Raw genomic sequence first — 25,662 nt, forward strand, 5'->3', positions numbered from 1 at the left:
ATATCAATATATCATTTTTACTTAATTCCCCAACTACTAATCCCCCCAGCTACTTTCCCCTATATTTATAATAAAGCGTTGGTTCTAAACAAATAACATGAATACAGTTTTACTTTTCTAATCATTCTCCTTTAAATATATTCAAGAAATATATAGTGTAACATCCTTCCACAATTGGAAATATTTTTTTAGTTTTATTTTTTGTCGAGGATTTTGAATATCTTTACTTCTTTGAATCTCATAAAATGCTGTTTGATGCATTAATCTGCTCCATGTTTCATATAATAGGGCTTCTTCTTCCTTCCATGACAGTAATATTTTTTTTTTTAGCTAATAAAAGCAATAAACGCAAAAAAAATTTTTCTCCACTAGACAATGTACCCATTTTTTTGGAAGGTTTAGAAGGGAAAAGTGTGTCTGCTTGCAGATGTTATGAAAATCTGCAACTGAGGGGGCAATAATCAAAACTACCCACATTGGTACAAACTCCTTCGGGTACTTCTACCCGCACAGGCTGTTGCTTTATTACTTTGAGATTGCGCCTGCCTTCTCAGTGGGTAATTTTTCCATCTGAAGCAATGTGTGTGGTTTTGATTATACAAAACTACAGGCGTTGTGATCTTCTCTTCCCCAGGCCGCCTATTCACTCTGCTGGTAAAAGCATGCATGTCACTGATAGGTTGAACAATATTGAAAGTCCCAATTTCTGCATGATAAAATGTTGCTTTCTCTCGTAAAAAAGGGACGGTTAAGATGAACAACGATTTAAGACAACTGAAAAAATTATGATGAGTCTGGAGAGTCACCATTTTAATATATATTTATAAAAAAAAAGAAGCTAAATTGTGCATTAGGGGTACAGAAAATCAAGGGCCAGTCACCATTTTGGAAGGGAAGAATTTGAATCATTTTATGAATCATTGAAATCATTAGAAGACCTGGTCATTATCATCTCTGATGTCCTCAAGCTAACCAGTCACTGTGACGGAGCAGTTGGGAAAGTGAAGTAACATGTTTGGGTGCATAAAGAGAGTTATCAGTAGTAGGAAGAGGGAAGTCTTATATTACTTCTGTATAGTGAAACTGCATCTTGTGTGCATTACTCTTTAAAAGGTAAGGTAGGGCATTCCACAGAAGGACACCAAAAAGGGTGCATGGCCTGAAATGTAAGTCATACACTGACAGACCGAAGGAGCTAAGGATGCACTTTTAGAAGAGAAAAACTGGAGGATTGAAACAAGCATTCAAATATCTAGGTACCTGAAGTTAGCATTTTTCATAGAATGAAAAGCTCAAGGAAGGAGGGAAGCTCAAAAGAAATGTGAGAAAATACTTTTTCCACTGAGACTCCTGGAGCAGATCCGGCAGAATTTATTAGGAGCCAAGGCGGGGACAGAATTCTAGCATCTCTGAAAGAGACAGAGTTCAGTATTGAAAAGAGATTTGTGTAGTAGAAATCTACTTTTAAACAGACAAATCTAACCAGTTAAATTCCCCCCTCCCCCTCATTCTCTTATTTATTTTTAAAACTCTTGTATACCACAGTTCCAAAATGGGAGATCAAAGCGGTTTACAACTAAACACACATAATAAAGCAACATAAAAACAAACAGCTATCACAATATCACGAACAGATTAGAAATCAAGGTATTTAAAAAAAAAAAAAAATCATAATAAAATATAAAAAACTAAAACAAGAACAAAAACAACTCAATTTACACTCTGGGATATATAGCTATGTCTTGAGAGTTTAAAATCTGTCCATACAAAATTGCTGTACGTACAGGCAGGCTTTTCCAATTTAGGGAGTCATTTTTCAAAGCGATCGTGTACGATCACTAAAAAGGGGCAACGTCAAGACCGGAACAGGAGGAGTTGGGGCGGCACCGGGGCAGATGCCGCAAAGACATGGCGGACAGCGAAAAGGTAAGAACCCTTTTTGCTGCCTATTTCGTGCCCAATAGCACCACCTTTTATGATGGTGCTATTGGGGCGAAGCGGGGGGCTTTTGCAGGCCTGTCCCCCGCTTTGTCCCCCTGTACCGCACGATTCTGGAAGCCGTGGTAGGTTAGAAAATCTAGGCCTTAGTTATTTAGTGTGATATTCAGCTCTAATCTTAAAAATCAAAATGTGCAAGTCTTGTTTGGTTAGATTTAATTGGATATTGAGAAGGGGGAGGAGCTAAGATGGCGGCATGTGAGTAGTGTCGGCTGGCTGGACCTGCTCGTTTCTTCTTTCTGATTTCTTTGCGTGAAGCCAAAAGATGCCTCCTAAACGGACAGGAAGAGTCCAGGTATTTCCCTCAGTATCCCCCTCCCTCCAGGGCAGCGAATAATACCTGACCTAACTACAAACTACCCGGTATTAGGGGCGGTGTTCCCCGCTGAAAAGACCGGAAGAGGAGCCTCCGTCTCTTCTGAGGAGACAACTCTTAGCCCTCCAAGCCTAAGGACACCTATGGTGCCATTTTCCCAGGTGTCTTCAAGCCTGGCGATTGCAGCTACAGTGCCGGTGAGCACTGGAATGGCAGTTGAGGGAATCGCCACAGAGACAAGGAATGGTCCAGCGGCGCCGATAGAAGGAAGTGTGGCAGACGCGACCTCGGCAGTACCATCTCAGATGGATTCTTCTGGTGGAGGTGAGCCTGTTAGAATTTTGACATAGAGTTCCCTAACTGCCTTAGAACCTGCGGTACTTTTGAAGCAGGGAACCTCGATAACCACACTTCCTAAACCATCTGTGGTGACATTAGATTCCCTTTGGGAATTAGTGGCTAAGCTAGGATCTGCTCTTCTAGGCTGTTCTCAACAAATTTCTGTGATATCATTAAAGTTGGACACAATAACACAGGATTATAACTCCCAGTTCACGGATCATACAAATAGGATTCAGAACCTAGAAGGCCAAGTGAAAAATGTTCAGAATACACAGACAACCATAATCCAGGAACAAAGGTATTGAACAGGAAAATTGAATTTATTGAAAGCCGATTAAGACATTTGAACTTAAGGTTTTTAAATTTTCGTAGAATAATTGGTGAACAGTCACGTGTTACTCTCCCCAAGTATATGATCGAGATTTGCAAATTTCTCCTGAGAATGTTCCTTCATTTAATAGAGTATATTTCCTACCATATGCTTGATCAAGAGAGAATGCTGTACAACATCAAACTGATTTTGGAAACTTAACGGACTTCCTGGAAACTTCGACAATAGAGATTTGTGAAAGAGCAACTTTATTGGTATCATTCATATATGAACAAGATCTAGGTCCAGTTATGTGTATCTATTTTCAACATTTGGGGGTTAATTTCCTGGGTCAGTTTGTCCAAATTTTCCCAGACCTAGCTTAGTCCACTCGAGAGGAGAAAGGGTTTTTTGACTATGCGCTAGGAATCCCAAGCATTAGGCGCATCCTTTCAGCTGAGATATCCCTGCAAGTGTATAATTAAGTTGGATAATGATACATATATTTTTTTTGTTCCAGAACAACTTAAATTGTTCCTTGAATCTCGTAAATGGTTGTTGCCTAATCTTTCTCCACAAGAAAGTCCTATTCTTAGGTAAAAGTAATTGGTAGTAATAACATGCTATGCTGTTTCCTTTATTTTAATGTTCTTGATTTGCTCCTCGTAATATCATCTCCTCCCCCTCAGTAGTGATTTGAGGTCTGAATATCATTTATTTGTTTTCTTACTAAGATGTAATTCAGTAAATAGTTTCTGTATGTTGCTGTAAAAGAGTTGTATTTTGTAATTATGTCAAAATTTAAAAAAAAAAAGTTTTAACTGGATATTCATCCACAACTTAGAGCATTAGTGCACTTAAATTTCCAGATGTTGCCCTTTTTTCTCATTTCTCTATAAGTGTTTAAAGATTTGCTTACCTGAGCACTTTTACTTACCTTAGGGCTTTGTTCACCCATTACCAGTGATGCTAGATAAAAGACCTCCTCAGTAGGATTACGAGTCAGTGCTGGAAGATGCTGTGCCCTTTCTTCAACAGGTGGGCTTCCGTCTCTGCTCAGCAGTCCTTGAAATATCATCCCATGGTCCAGGAAGCTGAAACACTTCTGTCACCATCTTCTATGCAGCCAATCATTTATCTCCAGCATGCAAGCTTCCCTGCCTGAGCCTTTCTCCCTGACTGGGAGGATGGAGAATACCACCTGTGAACCTACCTGCTTTACCTCGCTTTCAGAGCCTTGAAGTCACTTTTGACATGATCTGTGTGGTACCTAGTAGTAGGGATGTGAATCGTTTTTTGACGATTTAAAAAAATCGTCAGATAATTTTAAAATCGTCAAAAATCGTTAGAGTGCGCGATACAATACAAATTCCCTCAATTTATCGTCAAAAATCGTTAAATCGGGCATGGGAATTATTTGGGGGGAGGATGGGAAAACCGGCACACCAAAACAACCCCTAAACCCACCCCGACCCTTTAAAACCAATCCCTTACCCTCGCGAACCCCCCCCAAAACTGGTGGTCCAGTGGGGGGGGGGTCCTGGCACGATCTCCCGCTCTTGGGCCATCGGCGCCATTTTGGCTGCCACTAATATAAATGGCGCCAATGGCCCGATAAAAAAAAAAACCCACCCGACCCTTTAAAACCAATCCCTTACCCTCCCCCACCCTCCCGAACAACCCCAAAATGTTAAATTACCTGGTGGTCCAGTGGATGGTGCCGGCCATCCAGTGCTCCTACCATGTGACAGGGACCGACCAATGGCACGGATACCCTGTCACATGGTAAGGGCAAAGGGCCATCGGCGCCATTTTCTTTAGCGCAGCTGATGGCCTGGGTACGGGAGATCGCTCCCCGCGGCCCCCCTGGACCACCAGGTATGTGTAAAAAGTTTTTTTGGGGGGGGGGGTCGGGAGAGTGGGGGAGGTTAAGGGGTAATTTTAAAGGGTCGGGATGGGTTTTTTTTTATCGGCGCAGGCCTCACTAAAAAAAATTAGTGATGTGAATTGGAATCGGAACCGATCCCAATTCACATCTCTAACGATCAGATTTCCCCCCCCTCCCCAGCCGAACCCGATCGTTAAAACAATCGGGGACACGATTCACATTCCTACCTAGTAGTATCGTTTGTGCCAACATGAATGAGCAGCATCGGATAGTAGTCAGTTGGCTTGATGATTTTTGTCAATTTCTCTGTAATGCCTTATTTTGGCCCCCCAGCCAATAGCACACTTCCTGGGACAACATGCCTGATCAGCAGATGGATGCCTCCGTGTCCCTCAGAAGTGTCACCAACCACCACAACCCTCTGCTACCTAGGGACAATATTTGTTGAGCCCACAGATTTAGGATTTGCAAATTTTGGTTCCTCCTCATCCTGGCATGGCTTGTCTAGGGCTGCATAAGCTGCTGTTCAGCTCGAGGGAAATCAGAGTTTGGGTTTAGTGTCTAGTGGCTAGAGTAAAATGGGTCCAGCTGTGACACATTGTGGTCCAGTTTCACCTTCCCCTCTGCTCGATTTTTCATTCTTTGGCACTTCAATAAGCATTTCTTTGATGTAGTCATTCTCCTGGATGCTTCTCAGTCTTGTTGCCTCTTCTCTGAGTTCTGCCACCTGTTCCTGAGGGAGTTGACGTGCAGCCATCTTTCAAACTGGACCGGTTCCTCATTGTGGATCAGGATATCCTTCTGGACAGCAGAGTTGACCTGTAGCCATCTTTCACGCTGAATCTGTTCCCTTTGTGGATCAGGATAATCCTTCTGGACAGCAGTAGAAGTGTAACGCCACAGTGCCCATCCCGTAGCCTGCACACCTTACCTCAGCAGGCCCAGGCCTAAGACGCCGCACCGATGATGCTGGCAGCTGCGCTGGTTTTCCTTTCCCTAGGTGTGCACATGCGCTCTTAAGGATTCCTAAAGGGTCACCAGTGGGAAAACCCTCAAGGCATGCACGGATGGCATCACAGCACCAGGGTATTTTATATCCAGTTCTGGGCTTCACTCCTTGCCCTAGCAACAGGTCCTCCTGCGTCTAAGCTGGCGTCGTTGCTACCTGTATCCTGCCCTGCTTTTGCCCCAGCCTTGTTCCTATTCTTGTCTTGTTTCAGACCCTGCCTTACCTTCCTCCCTGCCTTGTTCCAGGCCCACCTTGTTTCCTGCCTTGTCTTTGTCCAGCTTTCCTCCTTGATCCCTGTTCTGCTTTGCCTCCTTTCTCCGGCCTTGCCTTCCTCCCTTGCTTCCTGCCTTCCTTGTTCTGCTGACTGATCTCTCATGCCTCGACCCATGCTTGGATACTGACTCTGTCTGACTGCAGCCTGCCTCAGCGCACACCTGGCTTCTGACTTTGCTTGATCGTTGCCTGCTGGATCCATGGACCACTCACCTTGCTGTTGACTCCTGACTAAGCCCTGCCGGCCTCAGAACCCAAAGGCTCCAGCCAAGGGGAAAGAGGCTGGTGTAGGGGAAGCTTCTTCTCCGTCCCAGCCAGTCACGTGCCCACCTGCTGTCAGCATGAACCCGGCCCATGCCCATGTGCTGAGTAGTACCAACTTCGCCACAGTCCAAGGACAGTAAGTAATAACAGCTAAGTGACAGCTTTGGAGGTACAATGTTTCCCAGCTATCCTTCAGCTATTAGGAGCTTCTGGTACCTGTTAAACCTACCAAAGTTCTTACCATTTCCTCAGCTGACTTGCAATTAAAGTTACCGCATGTAGCCTGTGGAATCCGACTTCTACCTCCACATTCATAAATCCCTGTTGTAGTCCTGGTTGCTTGCTCACTTATTGCTTTGAAGTATGAAGTGGCTTATCTTATCCTTTCCGACTATTATATGTATTTATATATTTATGAGAGGTATATAGTTTAGTTTGTTCCTTTTGTAGAATCTTGTTGAATTGGGTTTAAAAATAAACCAGACCAAGTAGAAATAATTACCACAAAGATGTAATAAAATGTTACCAGTCAAGGTCCCCCCAGAGATTTACTTAATTATTTGTTCTGTTTGCAGATGACAAAAATTTGACCTAAATCAATTATTTAGTCTCCCATTCCTGGTACAAAGCAGTATTTCTCCAACTGATGACTGGTAATTTTTCATAATCTGTTCATCTATGATTGCTAATACCTCTATTGCTTTTAAATTTTGCACTTATTTGCGTAAGGCTACTAATGATGCTATTAGGCGCAATTATTTTCCAAAACCTCCTAAATGGGTTTAGTTTGAATTTATTTCTTCAAAGGGCTAGTTTGCTCCTATTATGTAAAATTTTTCTCACAGCCTTCTAATTGGGCAAGTTTATGTGTAGATCTGAAAAATAGGTTGGGAAAAACCAGCAAGAAAACTGCTCCATCAGTTCTCAAACAGAAGGAAATAAAGTAGAATGGCACTATTAAGCAAATTAACTTCCCAGGCAGAAAGAAATAGTTTTTGGTTAAGCAAGTTAGACAAACCCCAGTTGTTTAGCCACTGCCAAGTTCCACTCTTAGCAACTCCTGCTTTGACAGCATCCCATGAATGCTTGTTGCAGTGGTAGAAACCGTGAAACAAGGCACTTGAAAAAACTTCAGAATATCTCTTACCTTTGGGTAAGCAGATATATCTTTGTAAAAGATTCTGAGAAGTGATTTTTATCACAAGAGTACTGTCAAGGTGCCTAGCAGAGGAGGAGGAGGAGGGAGGTGTGAGTTCCTGAGCCATGAACTCTGCAGTGCTATCTCTTGGCATGAATAATTCTCCAGATCCTTTCTCTAAAGAGGTTCCAGTCATAGATAGCTTGCTAGCTGTACTCTTTCATCTACCAAGCAATTAACAGCCTGAGGATAGTTATGTGTTTGGTTTCTGTGACTTGCTAATATTCTGTTGCCCATATTGTACTGCATTCCCACTTTGGAGAGTTTTGCGGTATTCCTCTTGATGTAATTGCCAGAGCCATGCTGAATTATTCTTCAGGATTACCTTCTTGCTCTATAGGTAGAGATAGGCGCTGCTTTTGAAGGTACAGTTTTGTTTATCTGCTGTCTGTGGCTGTCAGGGAACCTGCTGTTATTACCTTTTAAATGTTCCTGCTAACATCCAGTGGTCCTTGTTTTTTCTGTCTTTCCTACTTAGAAACAGGATAACGGGTAGTGTTGATCATGGTGGTGGAAGTAAAAAAAAAAGTGAATAATTTATTTATTTATTTATTTATTTAAGCATTTTTATATACCGGGATACGTTGGGAATATCATCCCGGTTCACAGATAACTGAAAATAGCAACAAGCTTTACATAGAACGAGTTACAAGGTGAACGTTAATAAAGGTAACCAAGATAAACATGAACAAGTAAAACAATAGGCAATACAGAGAACTAGTTACAAATTAAGCGTTGGTATAAGGCAGTCATGAATAATTAGGTTATTAACAGTTTAAGTTTTACAGAGAATAAAATTGTGACAGGAGAGTTAAAAGTGGGTAACATTGTGTGATAGTGACTGGTGATATAGGTAGGGCTTAAGCCGGGAGAGAGAGGCAAAGTGCACAGGAGAACACCTGGCATAATAGGTGGCTGGGAATAAAGGGGGGAAGGGGAGCGGAGGGGTGAACTAGCTGGGGTATACTGGATAATTCGACAGAGTTTCAAAGGAGCGAAGAGGAAACAATGAAATTATGAGGGGGGGGGGGTTAGGTGAAGGCCTGTTTGAAGAGCCAGGTCTTGAGGTTCTGTTTGAATCTTTTATGACAAGATTCTAAGCGAAGGGTTGGAGGCATTTTGTTCCAGAGGGCAGGTCCGGCTAGGAAGCGAGCACATGCCCTGGTGGATTTAAGTTTGGACATCTTAGGAGAGGGAGTATGCATTGTGGCAAGGTGTTGCGCTCTGGTAGGTCTGTTGTGAACGCGGATTCGGAGGTGATCTTGGAACCAGGACATGTCTCGATTGTGAGTGGTTTTGTAAATGATCCTGGAGTTGATTGGCAGCCAATGTAGGTGCTTGAGGACGGGGGTGATGTGATCCTCTCGGTGGGCATTAGTGAGAATGCGCGCTGCTGAGTTTTGGACTTGCTTAAAGTCTTAATAAAATGGGTAACTTTACAGCAGTGCCGTTGGTGATTTGACTCTTTCTGCTAGTACCGTTTGTCACCGTGCTTTGTAGTAGTCAGATGAAAAAGGCAGATGGAGCTATATAGCGCTTCCGGAGACACCTGGGGCTTGCTACCTGTGAACCTTTGCACCCATTCCATTTCCTGTTTTGCTTGTATAAATTGTTTTGTGGGGAAAATATTCTGTTCTTACAGCGTTAGCCAATAAGAAAAAATGGTCCCTGACTTCAGTTACATTGCACCCGTTAATCTACCTTGATGCTTTTAATTTCTCCCTAATTCTCCTCAAATGCTGATGTGTCTGGTCTTGGCTTGTCTGTCTTTCTGTGTACTGAGTTGTAAGCTGCTTGCAGCAGGTCCTGTGTATCCTGTCTAGCGCTGCATACACCTTGTAGTGCTGTATAAATAATAGTAGTACTAGGTTCTATTCCACCACCCCCGCTTCCCATGGAAATGCCAGTTTGCTAATGGGTGACCTTCCTGTCAGATCTTAAATTGCTGTTAGAATAAAGACACCAGGATCAGCTGCGGGGAGTGGGGCAGGGACAAAGGACACTAATCGGGGTAGTTTCAGACTTCAATGTTTATCCACTGTTTTTCTATAAAAGAATAGAATCTGAACTTCTGACTAACGGTTTAACCAATCTTTTAAAGGGAGAACTCCCATCAGATGCCGCTGTAAGATGATGTGAGGACAAATGGCTCTCTTTTTTTTTATATTTTTTAAATGCCTGCTGTTCGGTTTCTGTGAAAGCCGGTTTTAAGCTCACTGGCTTCTGTTTTGCAAAGCAGGAAATCCCATCCAGGGAAGCAGAACTTGGCAAGGTTTTATCTTGGAGGTGTGTGTGTGGGGGGGGGGGGGGGGAGGTGATGCTTCTTTAACCTGAGTGCGTTTCCCTTGCAGGTGCTGGACTGGATTGAGAACCATGGAGAGGCTTTCCTGAGCAAGCACACAGGAGTGGGGAAATCTCTGCACAGGGCCAGAGCTTTGCAGAAACGCCATGAAGATTTTGAAGAAGTTGCACAGGTGAGGTTTCTCTCCCCACGCCAATGCATGCTTTCCGGGTAGAAGTTAGCACTGTAACGCTTTGAAGCTCAGTGGCACCACCTTTTTATTAACAGCACAACAGGAATTAACCCTGTAGTTTGGTGCATGTGATGTTGCCTCCAGGAAGAGGGAGGGGGCAGTTTTGCTTCTGTAGAAATCTTGAAGCATTGCCAAAGTTTGTGGCAAACACCCTCCCCTCCCCCAAAATGAAATATTAAGTCATTTTTCTTTAAAATGGAACTGTATGGCAGGTTTTGTTGTAGAGCTATATGTGCTTTTTGGCTGTTGCCCTAAAGTGAAGCATTTGAAAAAAAATCTCAGTGCTCCCTATTTGGATTACGAATACATTTTTGATTTGTGGCTTTTACACACAATCCACGGATTTGTCTGTGAAACAAGAGCTTTGACATTTGTGCATTCTTAGGTAGTGTGGCTAGGAAATTTAGCATCTGCCCTTGAAAAGAGGTATTTAATTCTTGGAAACTGAAAATGCTATTGGGTCAAACCTCTTGACATGGTTTCTGGCATATGCCAAAGCAAAGGGTTCCAGTCTTTTTGAGTATGTAGACCCCCTTTTAAAATACCAAAAGCTTTGTGGACATGCCAGTCGCTGCTCTTCCTGCAGTCCACCTCTCAACCCCCCTATCCCAATCTGTTTGACCCTCCCATCCCACCAGTGTTTCTCCCCTCTAGCTCCTCTTCATCAGTCTCCTCCCAACCTCTCCCCCCCACAAGTCCCTCCCCATTAGTTTCTCTCTATTCTCTCTCCACATCAGTCTCCCTCTCTCCACAGCTCTTTCCCATCACTCTCCCTCCCTCTCTACAAGCCAACCCTTACTACCCTCACTGTCTCTCCCTCTCTTCATTTACTGCTGCAGCCAGAGCCAGTGCAAGGGTTTTAGACACCCTAAATTAATCTTCAGCTTCTGCCCCCTTCCCTTCCCCAATTGATTTTCAGGCCTATAGGCCAGCTCCTTTTGAGATTTTGAGAGTTAAATCCCCCCCCCCCCCCCAGATCAATCCTGTAAAACACGTAATTGGACGTTGGGAGGACAATTTCAAAAGTCTATCCAGGTAAATAGGCTTTTTGATAGTTGCATACCATAAAATCACCTAAACGTTCTACAGTGTACGTACTTTTAGGTGCATATAAATAAGGCGTTCCCAGGAGCAGGTTTAGGTTATGAAGGACTTTTTCCTGGAGCAGTTTTTAAAGGGAAAATATGCTTGTAGCCAAGAACAATGTGTTCGGTTTGTTGCAATTTCTCCAGTCTCCAGCAAAACTGGACATCCCAATTCATGGCTTCGTCAAGGATGTGGCAGATCCTGATATATCTTCTGGTAGCCCAGAAAATAGATTTTAGGGTCTAGGCCTTAAGAACATAAGAACATGCCATACTGGGTCAGACCAAGGGTCCATCAAGCCCAGCATCCTGTTTCCAACAGTGGCCAATCCAGGCCATAAGAACCCAAGTATCCAGAAACTAAGTCTATTCCATTTTATCATTGCTAGTAATAGCGATGGTAATTATCTAAGTCAACTTAATTAATAGCAGGTAATGGACTTCACCTCTAAGAACTTATCCAATCCTTTTTTAAACACAGCTATACTAACTGCACTAACCACATCTTCTGGCAACAAATTCCAGAGTTTGATTGTGCGTTGAGTGAAAAAGAACTTTCTCTGATTAGTTTTAAATGTGCCACATGCTAACTTCATGGAGTACCCCCTAGTTTTTCTATTATCCGAAAGAGTAAAAAACTGATTCACATCTACCCGTTCTAGACCTCTCATGATTTTAAACACCTCTATCTTATCCCCCCTCAGACATCTCTTCTCCAAGCTGAAAAGTCCTAACCTCTTTAGTCTTTCCTCATAGGGGAGCTGTTCCATTCCCTTTATCATTTTGGTCACTCTTCTCTGTACCTTCTCCATCGCAATTATATCTTTTTTGAGATGTGGCGACCAGAATTGTACATAGTATTCAAGGTATGGTCTCACCATGGAGTGATACAGAGGCATTATGACATTTTCTGTTTTATTCACCATTCCCTTTCTAATAATTCCCAACATTCTGTTTGCTTTTTTGACTGCCGCAGCACACTGAACCGACGATTTCAATGTGTTATCCACTATGACGCCTAGATCTCTTTCTTGGGTAGTAGCACCTAATATGGAACCTAACATTGTGTTACTATAGCATGGGTTATTTTTCCCTATATGCATCACCTTGCACTTATCCACATTAAATTTCATCTGCCATTTTGATGCCCAACTTTCCAGCCTCACAAGGTCTTCCTGCAATTTATCACAATCTGCTTGTGATTTAACTACTTTGAATAATTTTGTATCATCTGCAAATTTGATGACCTCACTTGTATTTCTTTCCAGGTCATATATAAATATATTGAAAAGTAAGGGTCCCAATACAGATCCCTGAGGCACTCCACTGCCCACACCCTTCCACTGAGAAAATTGTCCATTTAATCCTACTCTCTGTTTCCTGTCTTTTAGCCAGTTTGTAATCCACGAAAGGACATCGCCACCTATCCCATGACTTTTTATTTTTCCTAGAAGCCTCTCAATAAGGAACTTTGTCAAATGCCTTCTGAAAATGCAAGTACACTACATCTACAGGTTCACCTTTATCCACATGTTTATTAAATCCTTCAAAAAAGTGAAGGCAAGACTTGCCTTGGGTAAAGCCATGCTGACTTTGTTCCATTAAACCATGTCTTTCTATATGTTCTGTGATTTTGATGTTTAGAATACTTTCCACTATTTTTCCTGGCACTGAAGTCAGGCTAACCGGTCTGGATCACCCCTGGAGCCCTTTTTTAAATATGGGGGTTACATTAGCTATCCTCCAGTCTTCAGGTACAATTGATGATTTTATTGACAGGTTACAAATTTTTACTAATAGGTCTGAAATTTCATTTTTTAGTTCCTTCAGAACTCTGGGGTGTATACCATCCGGTCCAGGTGATTTACTACTCTTCAGCTTGTCAATCAGTTTGTCAATCAGTTTGTCAATCAGGTCTACCACATCTTACCCAGCTTTGGGTATTCCAGCTGTATTCCACCATTTTGTTGTGGAGGAGCTGGTGATGAATTAGGCAAAATGCATCCAGGATCACTATATCGCACGCACCTCTTGGAAAGGATCCTAAGGCACTGGATGCATTTGGGGAAAAAAGTCTTCCAGGGAGTCATGCTTACTGCTCAATTGCACTGCACCAGTTATTCATGGTGTAGTAATTGCATCAGTGTATCAAAAAGCTGAAGCCTTTGACAGATTCGTCAGATCCTGGCCATATAGATTTCACTGAGCTGTGCGAAAAGCTATCTTATGCGTTCCGCCTGTGATTCTGCAGCTAGAACTTCAGTGATCTCTTTTGGAGCCAGTAGGCTTGTGTGGTTGAGAGCAAGTGGCCTCCATGAAAATATATATGACTGTCTGGTGGTTGTGTCCTGTGCAGGGGACACGGTGGCTCTGATTAAGAAGCATCAATCAACTCTACAATTGCTGTCTACAGTGGCGGGAGACCAGCTAGTCCTAGCAAGGTGCGAGTACTTCACCTACAAGCACACATTTTTCCAGAGACTTCCCTTCTGTTCTTTTCCATGTCATCGGGTTCCTCCTACTCTGCTACAACAGCTACCCACTAGAGTTCAGCAGAGGGAGAAATATCAGTTGAAGGCCCAGCATCAGTCACAGCCTAAACCTAGGACCAGTTTTTGACATTCTTGAGGCATGCCACCTCCAGTGGCGGGAAGGGTCCAGTCCTTACTTCCGGAATAGGTCCTCATGACCAAGGACAAGTGTGTCCTGAAAATTGTAGAATATGGCTGCTACTTGTTCTTCTGTTGCCTTCCTTCAACCCAACATAGATCAGTCTTCAATTTTGACCCAGCTTAGTTTACTCCAGTAATTCCCAACCAGTGTGCCTTTAGCCCTGATCAGGTGTGCCACAGAAAAGTCACCACTGCTTGATGTTCAGATCCAAACCAGTACCGGGGCACTGCTCTTAGCACCTCATAGCAATAAGAGTCAGAAGTGGTGGCTCTTAGTCATGTAGGAGCTCCCTTATGAGAACATGTGTAATCATGCATGCCTCTTGTTCCTCACTACATCATGAGCTCTGGAGCATGATAATCCATGGGCAGCATGCAGGGCATGGATATCTAGGCCCTATTTTGTGCAGTGCAGACAGTGCACATAACACCTCCTTACCTTCCTTCTCCTGAACTTCCTCCTTTGAGTCCTTCCAGCCTCTGTTTTTTCACCAGACTGAGTAATACAGGGAGAGTGTACACTGAGCACTGGACGAGACTCATTCTGCGTGTTGGGAGTAGCAGCAGTGCAGGAGTCTGGAAGCCACATGTGGCAGCTAAGGCTACTAACTGAGTCAGCTGCCCCCATCACACTGACTTCTCTCTTCTCTTGCACTTGTATATAGAGGAACTGGCCCACTGACAAAATCATCTTTCTGGCATTTACAGTCGCTTAGGCCAAACGGGTGGATAAATACGGTAAAAGCCAGAAAGATGCTTGATTGCATAGGGGGAGAATGGTCAGCAGAAAAAGGGAGGAGATATTGCCCCTGTATAGGTCCCTGGTGAGACTTCACTTGGAATTCTGTGTACAGTTCTAGAGATTGCACCTTCAAATGGATATAAACAGGATGGAGTCGGTCCAGAGGGTGGTTACTAAAATGATCACTGGTGGTCTTTGTTCTAAAGCATATGGGGATAGACTTAAAGATCTAAACATGTACACCCTGAAGGAAAGACAAGCTGGGAGATATGATAGAGAAATTCAGATACCTCTAAAGCTTCCTTGCACAAGAGGTGAGCCTCTTTCAAAGGAAAGGAGACTCTAGAATGAGGAGTCATGAGAGGAAGTTGAAAGGGGGTAGACTCAGGAGTAATCTTAGGAAATATTTCTTTACAGAGGTGGTGGATGCGTGGAACAGCCTCCTATTGAGGTGGTAGAGAAAAACAGTATCTGAATTCAAGAAAGCATGGGACGAATATAGGGGATCTCTAAGGAAGTAATGAGAATTTTAGTACTAAACTATTTGGGCGGATGGGTAGACTAGATTGGGCCATATGTTCTTTTTCTGCCCTTCATGTTTCTTTGTGAGTCTTTGCCCATTCTCTTTCTTTGTTTTAAAATTTGGATGAAAGAATGATGGGGCTTTCAGTACTTCCCTAGCTCTTCTTTTGACAATATGAGTCTTCATGTCTGCACTGCGAACCATGTGGAGGCTGGTGTGTCCCACAGCATTTTTTTAAATGTAGGTGTGCCTTGGGTTTGAAAAGGTTGGGAAACATTGGTTTACTTAGCTGCAGCAGGAAGTAGCCTCTCTTCTTTAGCAGAAGGTGATCAAGCTTGCCTCATCTCAGGAATATGGCCAGAGGCTTTCAGGACAAGACGAGGATCATCATAGCACCAGCCTGGCTATGGCACGTGTGGTATCCATATCTTGTCTGTGTCAATTCAGCCTCCGATTTCATTGGGGTTATCTCTGGCTCTCAACACTCAGGAAGACTCTGCTATCTGAACCTGCCATTACTGGCTCTCTCAACATAGATGTTGAGCACACATTAGTATCCTCTCTACCCCCTTTCTAAAGAGATTGTGGACAAGTTGTTAACCAGGAGATCCTGTGATTTCAACTGAAAGAGGTTCTAGGCTTGGTGTGGGACCAGCCAGCTGTCTCCCTTCTCCTAAGGCCCAAGAAATGTTTCTTTTTGTCCTCGGGCCTTAGCTTCTCTTCTGTTAAAGTTCAGTTTGACGCCATTGCAGTGTATCATCAGTGGGTAGGAGGGGCTCCAGTTTCTCTCTACCCTTTAGTATCAAAATTCATAAAAGGACTATGAAAGGGGTGGCCAACGCCAGGCCTTATGAGCCACAAACAGGCCTGGTTTTTAGGATATCCAATATGAATATGCATGAGAGAGATTTGCATGCACTGCCTCTGTTGTATGCAAATCTTTCTCATGCATATCCATTGTGGATATCCTGAAAACCAGGCCTGTTTGTGGCTCTTGTTGACTATGGCATTCCATATCTCCAGTCAGTAAACCTTCAGTGCCTTGAAATCTTAACATGGCCCTAGTCTAACTCATGAAGTGTCACTTCAGCACAATGAGTAAGCAAATTACAGGCTGAGATTTCATATGCTCCATACCTGCAATTTTTTCACAACAGGTGGCTCTGTGTACGTAACCTAAATGCCTTCCAAAAGTGGAGTTCAGTTTTCCCATTAACCAAACTGTTACGCTATCAGCATTTTTTTGACGACCACATGCACACAAAGAAGAATGGGTGCTTCACTCTTTGGACTATAAAAGAGCCCTGGTGTATCACTTGAAGACGATTCAATTGTACTGTTAAGCTTCTCAACTGTTTGTGTCCTTTGATCCCAATAGAATGGGAAGGGCAATTGCCAAATTAACTACATCTAATTGGCTAGCAGACTGTATAGCATATTGTTGAGTGCTGGTTAGCTTACAAATTACAGATGTTGTTGAGGCTCATTGAGTGAGAACCATGGTGACTTCAGTGACTCATCTGAGGGCCACGTCTATTGAACACATAGACAAAGCTGCTACTTGATTGTCAGTTCACATCTTTATGTACTACTACTGTCTGGACAACATGTCTTGGAGAAGCAATAACTTTGGACAAGCAGTTCTGTGCAGCCTGTTCACCTTCTAGTAGTTCACACTCCACCTGGCAGGGTCCAGGTTGTCTTAAGTAATTGCTATGCAATGTAGCCCTCAGCTTGGAGCTCCCCATGTGTTATGTCTTTATTCATGCCTGCTTGTTTGTGAAAAAAAACCAAACAAGTTTATCTGTAAACAGGGTTCTCTGTAGAGAATCTCCGCAACATCCCAAGCTAGGAATCCACTCCAGATCTCTCCACCAGTACTGCCGATAAGCCTGTCCTCTGATGAGACTTTTGCTGAAGAGAAACTGTACGAGATATCAACATAAAATAGCTCGGCACACAGTTGTGGCACTGACCAGAGTCTTTTGCATTTAATTCTCTACTGGAGGACTGCAATCTATTTATCGGTAAATAATTAGTTGCTGCTGCACACATACTCTCATCTGCCACTTGCCCTGACCTACTCTCACATTCACCATAAAGGAGAAGTTTCCATTCTGTTCTTGTGCATTCTGGCCTCTCTTAATGCATAGTGGCTGTGGGTTTACGTATAGCAAGTTTGATTACCTGTAAACACGGTTCTCCATAGGCAGCAGGATGAATCAGCCATACTTGAGATCTACCTGCCTCCCTAGGGAGTTGATTGCCTCACTTAAGTTCTGGGGTTCATGTGACAGCAACTGTGTGTGGAAACTCCCGCTCATGCTCAGTAAGATGCTCACTGAACTCTGAGAGCTGGGTCTATGTCAATGCCTTTGGATAATGTCACCCACATACATTATGTCTGATTTATCCTGCCTATGGAGAACAGTGTTTACAGGTAATCAAACTTGCTATACGTAAACCCACAGCCACTATGCATTATGAGAGGCCAGAATGCACAAGAACAGAGTGGAAACCTCTCCTTTATGGTGAATGTGAGAGTAGATCAGGGCAAGTGGTAGATGGAGTATGTGTGCAGCAGCAACTAATTATTTATCAATAAATAGATTGCAGTCCTCCAGTGGAGAATTAAATGCAAAAGACTCTGGTCAGTGCCACAACTGTGTGCCGAGCTATTTTAAAGCATGGACAGAACGTTGATATCTCGTACAGTTTCTCTTCAGCAAAAGTCTCATCAGAGGGCAGGCTTATCGGCAGTACTGGTGGAGAGACCTGGACTGGATTCCTAGCTCGGGGTGTTGCGGAGGAAACAATCATGGCCTCTAGTGAAGAGGGAGCCGTAGTCATCAACTGCCATCCTGTTTGTTCATTTTTGTCCATGGGACTTCATGAGGTCCATATTCAGAAGCATTTAGCTGATTAACTCAAAAGTTATATGGTTACATGAACAATTTGGGCACTTATCCGGCTAAAATTTAGCTAGGTAACTTAGGGGCATTTCTTGGAGGAGTTAAATTAGCTGGATAGCTTAGCTAACTGTAAAATAGCTGGCTCTATTCAGTAGTGTGGCTGCACTATTGAATATACCTCCAAATTTAGTCGGATAAGTTTATCGGTTAGCTTTGCTATTCAGGCGGTGACTGAATATGGACCTCTATGATTATATCTGGGGGTCCTATGTTCCTGTGTGACAGTAGATAACTTGATTTTATAAAGAGCCTTAAAATTTTGTCTGCAGATTTTGGTTATTACAGATTTAAATTGGTTTATCTGAAAAGTTAAATTTGTATTGCATCACTTTTGTTATGCATGCATACATATAGATATATTTATGCACAAAGTTGGAATTCATGTTTTTTAAGCCAAGATAATGGTATTTGTAATCCTCCTATATACAGCACCACAATTTTTAAGGGCAAATATATACATAAGGTCAGTCATTTCTGGCCCTCTCTTTCTGAGGTTTTACAAAAATAAAAATCCTCGGTAAAGGAGGTCATCTGAAGCTGTGCTTCTAGTTTTTAGTTGTGACAGAATCAAAGTATCTGATCAGGTATTAAGGAAAACAAAATGCCATGCCCACCCTAGAGTTGGCTGCCTCAGAAGAAATTAGGAGTGTCTCGATTGATCTGGCATGGCAAGAGGTTGTTGATGACAGGGAGACCTTGATTGCCTATGCTAATAATTCTCACAACCTCTGTTGTCAATAGAAATCCCTTTTCTAAAATTATTGCTAATTGTATTGTGGAAGGAATTAACCTGCTTGGAAGTCTTTTAACAATACCCTAAAAAGAAATCCCCCAGAATATCATGTAGAGGAAGTTTTAGTTGGGCGATCCTGAGAATTTTAAAACATCAGTGTCATGACTTGACCTCTTAAAGGTGAATGGGAATTTCCAGTCACCAAATAAGTGAAATAAAACTAAGCATTCTGTGTTCTCATTTTTCTGCTCAAAAGTGAAACAGATTTTTTTACAAGCAGGGGAAAAAGAATTTCTCCTTACATATAGTAGTTGACAGCTAGCTGAGTCAAAGGCTTTGGTAGTGCTACCTCTGTTGCAGTGCCTTGAAGGAGATCCTTACTCGTTAGAGGCAACTAATTATCTCCTGAAAGAGAGGTGGCACATTTTTTTTTTATTGTCCATACTTTTTTGATTGGCTAGCACTGCATGGCTCTGACTTTCTTTTCCCGCTCACTGTTTGCTGCGTGCAGACACTCCTCCAAGCACTGAGAAGCATGGGATATGTCATGCCATAGACTAGAGAATGTGCTTTACATTTTGACTATCCATGTACTTCCACGAGGGGCGCTCATCTCTCTCTCTCACTCTCTCTCCCTCTCCCCCCTTCAGAACACTTACACCAATGCAGACAAGTTACTAGAGGCAGCAGAGCAGCTGGCCCAGACAGGGGAGTGCGACCCGGAAGAAATCTATCAGGCTGCCCATCAGCTGGAGGATCGCATACAGGACTTTGTGAGGCGTGTGGAGCAGCGCAAAATCCTGCTGGACATGTCGGTGTCTTTTCACAGCCATGTCAAAGAGGTATGATGCCAGCAATGGGAAGAAAAAGAAAAAAAGCCTTTAAGTGTTGCAGTGTCACCTGAAAGGATCTCCATAGTTCATGATAAATGAGGCACGGTGTCCTGGTGGTGACTCTGCTGAGTATACTATGTGTTCAGACTAGTTTTGTAATCTGAGCACAGCTTCATGGTACCAACTTCAATAATGTAATTTGAACAGATACGTGCATCCCTGTCCGATCACTGACTTTAGAATAAAATAACCCCTCCTACGCTCTTTGCCTGTCCTGAAAGTAGTGGGCGCGCTCCCAGTTTGCCCCATACCTGTAGCTGACTGTTGCCACCTGCTCCTTTCCCCTCTTCCCGAATGAAGGAATGAGCAGAGCCTCCTCAGTGTTCCACTACCGCAAGAAATAGAACTTAAATGTGGGGTAAAATAGTGTGAAGGAATTGTTTCACAGCAGGTTAATCTAGTGCAGCATTCATCTATAACTATCTGGAGTAAGTTTGCTGCCAGACTTTTCCTTTAAGGCAATAAGGGAACTGCTGTAAGATGGGAGTCTGTAAGCTAAGAGCCAGGTTTACTAAGGCTTTTCTCCCATTCTGTGTCTATGGGAAAAATGCTTAGTGAATGTGACCCTAAAATCCTTAAGAACCCCTCTCCACATCTTGTATCTTTGTTGTTATTTTTCGTTTGTCTTTACTCCTGATCTGTGTCCACTCTAAAGGCAAGCCTTCAAGTTTGCCAGAAGTGAGCTGTTTGCTTTAGGGCTCGTTGTGGCAGGCCTTTCTTTGTGCATCAAGGGAGTTTTCCAGAACAGAGCGCATGCGGCCTAGTCATGAGAAACAAGCCTAAAGTAGTGACCATGCAAAGCCATTGGCAGCTTGTTCTTTAGACTTGCACTCTGCTTGTGGGAGGGCTTTTCTCCAGCAGGTTGCAGATTTTCTTCCAGGACTAGTTTTTAAGTTCTCAGACTCAGTTTTGTCAGTCACAGAGCAGCAAGCAAGCTCTTGAAAACCTATGTTAAGGTTTGGCGGGGGCAATGAATATGCACAACACCTCTGAAGTCCTTTGTGACCTAAGCAGTCTTTGGAAAGGGGTAGGAGGTGTTAAACTGTTTACTTTTGTTGTAGCTGCAAGCCAAAGGTGAGGACTCTAACAGCAGGGCCAGCACTTAACTCTCTGAGCTTATCCAGCTTAAAAGACAGGTTTTCTTGCCCTGTGCAGTATTTCAAAAAGGCACGGGAAGCAACCCCTTTAGCAATTTCCCTGGCCCTCTGAAAACAGCCCTATTAAGAACAGTATCACTGATTACCCTCCCTGTCATGAAATCTGATTTGGTACACTCTGTTTTGATGCTATTTGTGATGACAAAATTAATGTGGCATGCATTAAATGGATTAATTTCACTCTTCAAGTAGTGAAACATTTCAGTACTGAATATGGTGAAATTTATCGTTTTGCATACCAAAAAAGCCAAGGTTTAGTTTCTCACGTCTTGGTTGTTTTTGGCTTGTTAGTAATTGGGAGGGTAATTTTCAAATGGCCCACATAGGCAAAAAATCTGTGCTTGCTTTGTACTCGCAGACTTGAACTGACCTGGCTGGTTTCCCTTTCCAGGGGATCTCTTAGGGAATGATGGGAGCGGTAAAGCTACATTAGTTGGGTGGATGGGTAGACTAGGCAGGCCCATACGGGCTTCTTTCTCAGTTTGTAATGAAAAAAAAACAAAACAAACATAAGTTGTAAGTGTGGGGGAGATCGGCTCAGGGACACATGAAAAGTGTGAGCCAGAGATCACTTGGTGCCCTGCTATCTGGGGCATAAATTTGAATGAAATTGGATGAATGGTTGAGAAGTTATTTGGGGGGAGGGAGCAGGCAGACAAACAGACATAAAGAGCCCGCGACTCCCCTTTAGGGAGCAGGGCACAATGGGGCGTGGAAGACAAGGTGGGCAGACTTAGGGAAGGGCCCGGGGGGGGGGGGGGGGGGGGGGGGGCTGGGGGCGGTGCCTGGTGAAAAGGAGAGCTCCAGTATGGGCGGCCCCATTTTTGGCCAAGCACCATCGGCGCGGCTTCGTCCCCTCCCACCCTCCCATTCAGGATAGGGTAGCTAGAGTAGAGGGTCGAAACGTTAGGTCCTGTCGCAGCACTTGGCGTTGCGTGGTGGCTGGCGGGAGCGACATCCCCCCCCCCCCCCGCACTTAGGAGGATCGAGCAGGCGGCTCGGATTGTGCAAGCGGCCTAACAGATCCGGCGCAGTTCCTCGATGCTTCAACGGCCAAGAGGGGAGGACAAGGTGAATGCTGAGGCGCTTAGACCAAACGACCCGACTCCTACGGTCGGGTCGCTGGCAATGACGCTATGGCTTTAACGGGCAGGTGTTAGTGGCAGCTGCCCGGCTTCTATGGCTGGGGGGTGTGCCGGCGCCTCAGCAGACTTACATGCTTGGCACCTAGAAGCGGAGGGGTGTTCGCTGGTCACAAAGTTAGTTAATAAATTGTTATGTTGTTTTTACTATTTATGCTAATGTTGTTGTTGTGTTATTTATTGCTGGTTAATTGTATTGATGGGCTGCGGCCATTTATTGTTCCAACAATAAACTGTTATCGGATGAAGTTGTGTGAGCCTGCAATAAATTGGGAAGAGTGGGTGGGTGGTTAGACGCAGCCTTTCCACTGCCCACATTGTGATTTTGTAAGGCAGGTTTCCCTGTAGGAAACTAGAGTAAAAAAGGCAATAGCACCGGTATTCACTGGAATAAGATCCTAATCATTAGGTCCTGTCCGATTATGTCTAGGGAATCCCCCTAAGCCACACCTGGTCTTGTGTCTAGGTGGTGAAACAAAGCAGTCTGAATAATATTACACTTTGTAGTATGGCTCCTGTGTGCTGATACTGTGGTTTCTGGATAAAGGTTGTTGGCTGAGCCTTGCTGCTCGTATTCCTAACTCACTCAAGTCTTGTTATGTAGTGAGAGTTTAGAGTTCAACTTTGCTTTTTTCCCATCTGCCAGTCCCAAACCTTTTCAGTTTGCACCCTGTTTTAACCGCACCATTTCCTTTAGAGGAAAGCCAGGTAATCAGTTAAGCCTCAATTTTGGAAAATTAAGGGAGATTGCAAGAAATGAATGCAGAGGAGCAAATCTTTGCAAGACAGAGCTGAATTTCCCTTCCTCCATTCCCTGCCTGACCATATATCTTTTTTTTTTTTTTTTGCAATATGCAAAGACATGCCACAGGCTAAATAGTTCCATTTAAAGGCCACTTGGACAATTCAAACATTTTCATGCCTGAGCCATACAGCATCTAATAGTTTTTTTCGAGTTTGTTCATTTTTTCAGCTGGGTTGAATGTCTCCCTGTAATCTACATTTAAAGTAGAATTTTGGCTTCACTGACCAGAAAGTTTATTGCAAAGCAGTTTATTTGGTGCTGTAGCACTTGCTGTGCACAGTTGGATCCTACATTTCCCCTTGCTGGCTCTTTAGCAGAGTGCTGATGCTTTGGAAAGCCGATCTCCAAAGGCCTGTGAATATAAAGCTGGAAAGTTATTATACGGAAGGAGTACATATCTGTCCATCTGTTTGGGAGCAAAATAACTCATTAGAGAAGGTACAGAAAGTCATTAAATTTGGCATGTGGGAAAAAAACTGGGACTATCTCAGACTAGTTCAAAAGCCTGTGGCATCAGTTCAGTAGTTGTAGAGAATTACTCCTGGGGGAATTCTGCGCACAAAAACTTAAAATTCTGCAAACTTTATATTGGTCAAAATAACACAATTTACATGAGTCTTTAAGTAATTACATTTTAAATTAATATAGAAAAAAGTTATTTTTTAAATATTTTGAGCAGAATTTCCCTAGAAATTCACTGTAAGAGTGTCCCTTCCACTCGCTCTCCCTACTCCCCTGGCCACTTTGCCCTCTCAGGCCCCAACTCCTCCACCTGCCAGTATCTCTCCCCTCCACCTCTAGGCTCAACCCCTTCCACTCTATTGCCAGTCCAAGTTTGACCCTGTTCTCAGTGCTGCCCCTCACACAGGCTCCCTCTGTCCCTCCCTCTCTCACACACATACTCCCTCTCTCTAGTACACATACACACACCCTCATACAGGCTCCTCTCTCTCTCGCACACACACACACACACATCTCCTCATAGAGCTCTCTTGCATATACACCCACACAAGCTCCCTTTCTCTCTCACATATACATCCCCACACAGGCTACCTATGTCTCTTTCTCATGCACCCTTTCACACAGGCTCTGTCTCACACATACACAATCCCTTCACACAGACTAGCACCCTCACATACACACAATCCCTTTTTCAATCACACAAGCTCCCAATCTCTCACACACATACACACTCCTTCACAATCTCCTCATATAGGCTTCCTGTCTCTGAAACCCACACTCAAGCATCCCCCCACCCACTCCCCTCTCTTACCTCCCATGTTCTCTCACACCCTCCTGCTCTCTCACCCTCCTCTCTCCCACATCCCTCCCCTCATATATGCTCCCTCTCTGAAACCCACACTCAAGCATCCCCCCACCCAGCCCTCTTACCAACCATGCTCTCTCTCTCTCTCTCACCCTCCCCTCCCCTCTCTCTCACACCCTCCTCTCCCCTCTATCACACACACATTCTCTCACTGGCATGCCTAGGCAGATCATGTCACGCGTATGCTGCGAGACGTGCTCTTCCATGGCGAAGATGAAGGCCTGGGCGCGCCGTTCGCAGCAGACGGGGGCCTTCCCTTTTCGTCGCGAATGGCGCACCCAGGCCTTCATCTTCGCCGTGAACAGAGCGCGTCCCCTGGCACACGCGGGACACACTCCGTCTAGGCATGCCGGGGTCTCCTCTGGCAATGTTGCGCAGTGTGTGTGGGGGGGGGAATTCTATGCAAATTCTGCGCTCCGCAGTAGTGCAGAATTCCCCCAGGACTAAGAGAATAGAGTCTCCCAAAAAAACCCCATTGCTTTACTAAGGGAGACAGGCAGAAGCAACAGAATGTTGGTGAGTTCTGCATGGCAAAAGTGCCCTTCCTCATCCCAGTAGCTTCTGGTATAAATTCAAACTTCAGAAAGCAAGGAAAAAGTCAGCCACACACAGAGATGGCCAGATTCAGAGATGCTACAGAAACATCTGACAAGTGGCAACAAGTGGAAAATTCAAACTGAAGCACAGAATCTGAAACCAAAATGCATGTCCTTGCTGTTAGGACTACCTCAATCTACAATTCGACCTCTGCAAATATTTCAAAATTCCGCTGCCAGAGTTTTGACAGGCAAAAAAAAAAAAAGAGTGACCATATTACAGGAACACGTGCTGAACTCCACTGGCTTCCAATTGAACAAAGAATACAATATAAAGCACTTTGTATAATCCATAAACTAATCCACGATGATAAAGCCGACTGGCTTAACACGGCACTGCGCGTGCATGTCCCACAAAGAAACCTGAGATCTGCAAATAAAGCTCTACTAAAGCTCTGTCAAATCAGCACATCTCACGCAAGTAAGGGAAAGAGCACTGTCACTGGCTGGTCCTGTACTCTGGAATACCATGCCACTTGAAATAAGACTACAGACAAATCTGAAATTATTCAAAACTAATCTGAAAACCTGGCTTTTTAAACAAGCATTTTATAAAGATAAAGAAAAGGAGAAAAATAGTTGAGCGATAAGGATGCACCAAGCTAGAAGTTTTTAGTAACCTACATAAGCACATTAATGTTAAAATCAAACTGCCTAATTTGTTCCTATCAGGTTTAACTTACACACCTAGTTTATTATTTTACATTGTTACCGTACTATGATGGCACATGAGTAATTTGTAATCTGTACCACCCATATTTCTCTTTATCGTGCCCTTCTGTAAACCGTTGTGATGGTATTTAACTTAACGACGGTATAGAAACATTTTTAAATAAATAAAAATAAATTAAAAAAATGGGGAAAAGATTACAAGTCTTTGAAT

General features: G+C 43.6%; 1 protein-coding gene across 1 annotated transcript in view; it reads left to right on the top strand.

The window, feature by feature from the left end:
- TRIO (trio Rho guanine nucleotide exchange factor) overlaps positions 1 to 25,662 on the top strand; it is a 964,000-nt gene that overhangs the window by 433,499 nt on the left and 504,839 nt on the right. The window contains exons 10-11 of the mRNA XM_029590045.1: positions 9,950 to 10,072; positions 19,510 to 19,701. Coding sequence (XP_029445905.1) covers positions 9,950 to 10,072; positions 19,510 to 19,701 — 315 coding nt within the window. The remainder of the gene's footprint in view (positions 1 to 9,949; positions 10,073 to 19,509; positions 19,702 to 25,662) is intronic.

This window comes from Rhinatrema bivittatum, chromosome 2, assembly GCF_901001135.1.
Source record: "Rhinatrema bivittatum chromosome 2, aRhiBiv1.1, whole genome shotgun sequence".
NCBI classification, from domain to species: Eukaryota; Metazoa; Chordata; class Amphibia; order Gymnophiona; family Rhinatrematidae; genus Rhinatrema; species Rhinatrema bivittatum.